The sequence below is a fragment of the Mesoplodon densirostris genome, chromosome 5, assembly GCF_025265405.1.
Source record: "Mesoplodon densirostris isolate mMesDen1 chromosome 5, mMesDen1 primary haplotype, whole genome shotgun sequence".
Taxonomy (NCBI): domain Eukaryota; kingdom Metazoa; phylum Chordata; class Mammalia; order Artiodactyla; family Ziphiidae; genus Mesoplodon; species Mesoplodon densirostris.
Genome location: NC_082665.1, coordinates 139,511,154 through 139,516,943, shown reverse-complemented (window position 1 = coordinate 139,516,943; position 5,790 = coordinate 139,511,154). Strand labels below are relative to the sequence as shown.

Genomic DNA, 5,790 nt, shown 5'->3' with positions numbered 1-5,790 from the left:
TTATAACTGAAATGTTTGCAGTGCTAGTCAGAAGGGAATTGTACTAATCCCAGATGAGATGAGTTTATTTTAAAAAGCAAAAATGGTAAATTCTAGCCATGTCTGAAGCAATTAGAAGGCATTGATAAACAAAAATATTGGGTACTTTTTTCAAATGGCAATTGAAATTAAGCAGCATTCTATTACAAATGAACAACAGTTTCCCATTAGGTAGATCTATATATTTATTAAGTTTAATTTAAAACCTATTTGTATTGCATAGAATTAAATTTGCTTACAAAGAAGAAATTCTCTGGTTTTGAGAGAAACTTTGTATAAAGATCTCAAACAGTGCTTGTAATGTAGTAGGCAGTCCTTGTACATATTTGTGGAATTAATGATATCAGTGGAGTTTTATTGAAATACTATAGGTTAGAAGAGTTTGAATTGTTCCCTGGAAAGAATTAAGTAAGAAGTAAGATTTTCACACAAAGGAAACTGTCCTTTTAAATATGTTGAGTAGAATTTGTGCTCAAATTTGGGAAAAACATCTCAGGGGTCACAGAGTTTGCTCCTCTGTATTATTGTGGGTTTGACCTTGTTATTTTGGCCATAAATAGCAATCTGTATTTCATCTAATCTACTCTTGAGTATTCCTAGTGATGGGACCTTAGCAACATTTTCCCAGCAAATTATTCCAAAATCTAATCAACCCTACATTTAGAAATACTTTCTTAATGCCTAACCTAATGGTCTAGTTTCAGGTTGTTGCACCCCCTTAACAACTTTAAAGATTTCCTCTTCCTGATGGGTATTATCACCTCCCCAGTATCTATGCTCCATCATGACCATTTGTACAGTTTATTCTCTAAATAAAACTGGGCAAATAATGTTCCCTTAACCTCACTGCAAAGACCAAGTCCTGCAAATCCCCTATCACCCTTATAACTGTGGTCTAGATTCCAGCCCTCTAAAGAACCAGAGTGATTGAAGTTTATGTTTCCTTTCTGGTATTGTGCAAAGCTGTCTCCTAAATTTGGTCATCTTCAGGATGGAAATGAATCTACAAATGTGATAATAATAGTAATGGTAGGCGACCAAGATGGCCTGAATATTCCTCTCAGCGACTAAATTTTAATCAGGTTTCTTCCTCACTATAGGCCCTAGACCTCCCTTTTCTTAGGGCATTTACTTTAGGAAACATGCAGTTATAAATTCGTTCTCTGCCCCTTTAAGATGTAAATCTTCTACAGCCCAGGAATGTCTTTTGAAAGGAACTGGGAGCCATCTCTTTAAAACATAATCAAGAAAAGCAACACCCAGATCTCCCAGTCACTAAGAGAGGGTGGGAGCCTAATTTCATTGTGTCAATTACCAAACACAGATGGCCTAATCACATCAACCAATTTCCCCCCAACACACTCTCATACTTTCCACTAGCTCCCCTCAGCGCTTAAAAACCCTCCTACCCTTTGTTTCAACGGAGTTGAGTTCAATTTCTCCCCTCTATTGTCATAATCTTGAATAAAGTTTCCCTTGCCTACTTAACTGGTCCAGTGCAATTTTTCTTTTACATAAGTAAGAACAGAGGCAGTCTCAGTCACTATAAAACACTGAAGGATTTGGGTCATGGTAAAAGTTAAACAAAAGGTGCTTTCTTGGTATAATATTATGTACGAACAGGGATGTCAACTTTGTGAAAATTCATTGAGCTGTACATTTATATCTGTGCAGTTTTTTTTGTATGTTAAATTTCAATCAATAACTTTACTTAAAAATACAGTTTGAATTCTAGCTCTGTCATTTATAATGTAAGAGCATTGGGACTGGTACTTAAGCTCTCTGAACCTCAGTTTCTTTATAGGTTAAATGGGGAGAATAATACATACTGTACTGTGTAAGTGAGATTTAAATTAATGAAATGTTATAAAGTTCCTGGTAGAGTACCCAGTCTCTAGTAGTAATTAGGTGTTGCTGTCACTACTATTCATGGTTAGTTTTGAAGCAACCTTTTGTAGTAATTGGTGAAAAGTCACAAGAATGAAAAATAAGTCCCTTATTTCAGCAGCCTTCCAATTGGTCAAGATATTCATTCTATCTTCCTCTACTGCTTTTTAGGTAATTGATTTTAATGCATTTGCCTATGAAGAGCAATGAATCCTACATGGCTTATAAGACAAAAACATCTAAATACAATCTTGTTTTTTCAGTCCTATTAAAAATCTAATTTTTAAATTAGTTTTACAAGTTTACTAATTAATTTCCTCCCTTAAACTTTAATCCAGCCTTAACCAATTAACCCTAACCACTGGCCCCGTCCCCACCCAATACATCTTATATATTTTAGTTTTATTGATCACTCCCCAATTCAATCAATATATATATATATATATTAAATAAATTTATTTATTTTATTTTTGGCTGCGTTGGGTCTTTGTTGCTGCACATGGGCTTTCTTTGGTTGCAGTGAGCGGGGGATACTCTTTGTTGTGGACTATACTTTGCATTTATGTACACATAGCCAAAACTTCAGTTTTATCTCATTTTTTTGCTTCAAAAATTCCTTTAACAGTAGCCTTTCATCCTTAGCACCTAGTAAGGACTAAGCACTGCACAGTGTTTTAAAATAAAGCCCATTGCCTCTAATTATTATTTTAACCCCAAAATAAATATTTTCAATAATTACTTTGCTAAAACCAAGGTAAAAATAAATGTTTAAAGTGGTATTAATAGGTTTAAAGTGGAATTGAACTATCTATAAATGAATTTGAATTGTGCATCACTTAAGTTCTTTCTTGCGTTAGGTTTTACTCAGACATCTTTTGGGGAAGTATTTAGAACACAAAGTGTAATTGAGGTTTTTTTTTTTTTTTTTTTTTTTTTTTTTTTTTTTTTTGTGGTACACGGGCCTCTCACCGCTGTGGCCTCTCCCGCCACGGAGCACAGGCTCTGGATGCGCAGCCTCAGCGGCCATGGCTCACAGGCCCAGCCGCTCCACGGCATGTGGGATCTTCCTGGACCAGGGCACGAACCCGTGTCCCCTGCAGAGGCAGGCACACTCCCAACCACTGCGCCACCAGGGAAGCCCATAATTGACTTTTTATACCAGTTGAGAAAGAACAACAGGGGTCTCATATCTAAATTAAAATACATCTCACTCAGGTCTAAAAAATAATCAAGAGTGCATTCAGTTGTGGGAAGCTCTCCGTTTTGGAAAGAGAAGTTGGGAAACTCAGATTCTGGGAAGCAGGGCTGCTTCAGCCAGGTGAAACAGCTACAGCCCTCTAAGAAAGACAACTGTTTTATCACCTGCATTCATTTCCTAGGGCTACTGTAACAAAATTTCACAAATTGGGTGGCGTAAAACAACAGAAATTTACTCTCCTAGTTCCAGGGGCTAGAAAAGTCTGAAATCAAAGTGTTGGAAGGGCTATACTCTCTCTGAAGCCTCTAGAAGATACTTCCTTGCCTCTTCTAGCTTCTGATAGTCCCAGGCATTCCTCAGCATGTGACAGCATAACTCTAATCTCTGCTTCCATCTTCACATGGCCATACCTCCTTTGTGGCTCTTTCCTCTTCTTATAAGGACACCAGTCATATTGGATTAGGGCCCACCCACACCCAGTACTACCTCATCTTAACTTGATTACATCTGCAAAGACCCTTTTGCCAAATAGTCACATTCACAGGTACTAAGTGTTAGGACTTCAAGTATCTTTTGGGGAGATACAATTCAACCCATAATATCACTCTCCTTCAAGATGTATGAAAATCAGTATAGCTCCAATTCTTGAATTCTCACCTTGCATAATTAGTAAGTACTGGGGGCAAATAAGGAGAATCACTATTTATAAGGTTGATTTGTAGCATTTATATATATATATATATATATACATACATATATATATATGTATATATATATATATGTATATATATATATATATATATATATGTATATATATATAGTAATTAACCCCTACCAAAAAAGCCACCTGTTTTAACACTGGAACAAGAAAAGGCAAAATGATACAAATTATTCAGTAGGTCTGAACTTTATTTTTTTAATCTATGAAGGCAAATTTATCTATTTTATCCAGATAATGCTGTCTCATGGATATGTAAGAGAAGCAGAAGGAATGACCCACATAAAGGCAATCTAAGACCACCCTGCCCCTAAGATTGTCCCATACATGATCACTCATCCTTCAGCTACTTTTATCAGGGACTCACATAATCACTTCATTCAGCTACTCTTATCAGGGGAGAGTCCTGCTTCATTTGTTTCTGTATTTGGTTGATCAGTTGGTTCTGTTTTTCTAAAACATTTCTCTCTACTCAAGTTAAGTTCTTACTTTATTGCTCTAAACACATTGTAGGGGAAGAAAAGTAATTTTCCCTTTACCGTTCTGAGTTCTTAGTTGAAACTACTACAATAAACAACAGATTAACAAGAGGGAAGCAAACAGAAGTTTATCAACATGTAAACCTCATGTATACGTGGGGGATGCCCAGGGAAAAAATGAGTAACTCTCTGAGGTAGCTTAGAATTCAGACTTAAATATCATCTTAATAGAGAAAGGAAAGGGAGGGTTGTGGGTCTCCTAGGGGAGAGTAAATCATTTTTAGGAAAGATGAATGGGTCCTTAGAAGAATAAATGGGGGAGGTTTGATAGTTCATGACAAAGTTTGTCTGGGTGTGGTGTGGACTTCTACCTAACTACCACTTCCTGTGGTAAGAGTCAATCTCCCCTGGCTGATGAAAGTCCTCAAGAGGGGGTATATGACAATTGAGTTCTTGTGGGAGGATCTGTCTTTAGGCAGATAAGGAGAGTTTAGAGGAATCTTCTCCTTGTATTTGCTGTTTTTCAAGTCACTACAGCTCAACATAACTAATAAGCCAAAGTGGCATATTTTGGGGTGGCATGTTCCGCTACCTTCAACATCTGAGGACTCCTTATAGGCACTTCTTCATGTCAACAGGATCCTTGGTCATGGTTTACTCCAATCTCCTTCTGCCTTAAACTCATTCACTGTCATTGGTTTTGTGAGGACCCACACAGGACCTCAGAGTTGGTATGAAGATTATTTTATGGTTTTTTTAATATACGATTTTTATCGGGGGGTGATAGTGGTGGTATGGGACATCATATAAGAAGTCCTCGGCACAGGGGCAGAAGTGTGGGAAATTTTAGAGACCCCTCCTTAGACACAGCTGAGGAGGAGTAGGACAGGCCTCCTGGTGTTCAAGAGGTGGTATTAAGTCCCTCCTCTATTTTGTGGAATATGCCTGAAAGCCAGTGCCAGGCCTTGGCAGGAATGTTGGTCTGTTCGATGTAGTCAACAACATCCCGGGTCTTCTCCTCCAGGGTGTTTCCAATCTCCTTCACCTATTCCAGGATGTGGTCCAAAATGCTGTTGATGTCTGGGCCACCTGGGCTGGGGCTGAACCTTCTTAAACCATCTATGGAGCCACTAGCAGGACCGGGAGCTACAGAATGGGCCTCATGGTGGGCCCGGACGGTGGGTCCGGGGCACTGATGACAGCACAGGGGAGGATTGTTTCAAACTGAAGACATCTGAGATACAACAGATCCAAAAATAGGCCCTTTTGAGCTTCCTTTATCTGACAAAGGGCAAAAAGCTTTGGAGAGTAGGGCCGCCATAAATTCCCTTCCTGGGGCAGTTTCTCAGCCAGGAAAGGGAGGGACCACTGATACAAGGAGGATAAATTACATAAACATTATCAAAAACTGTCACATCTTCCATTTGTTTCCCTAAAAGCTCATTCATCTTTCTCCCATAAACTCTTTT

At 38.2% G+C, this 5,790-nt stretch overlaps 1 protein-coding gene across 1 annotated transcript; it reads right to left on the bottom strand.

Annotated features, from left to right (window-relative positions):
* Positions 1–5,222: 5,222 nt before the first annotated feature.
* APOC1 (apolipoprotein C1) lies at positions 5,223–5,485 on the bottom strand. Its single transcript, XM_060098892.1, is given in 2 exon segments — positions 5,223–5,413; positions 5,416–5,485. Coding segments are annotated over 2 exon segments (261 nt in total).
* Positions 5,486–5,790: the final 305 nt, after the last annotated feature.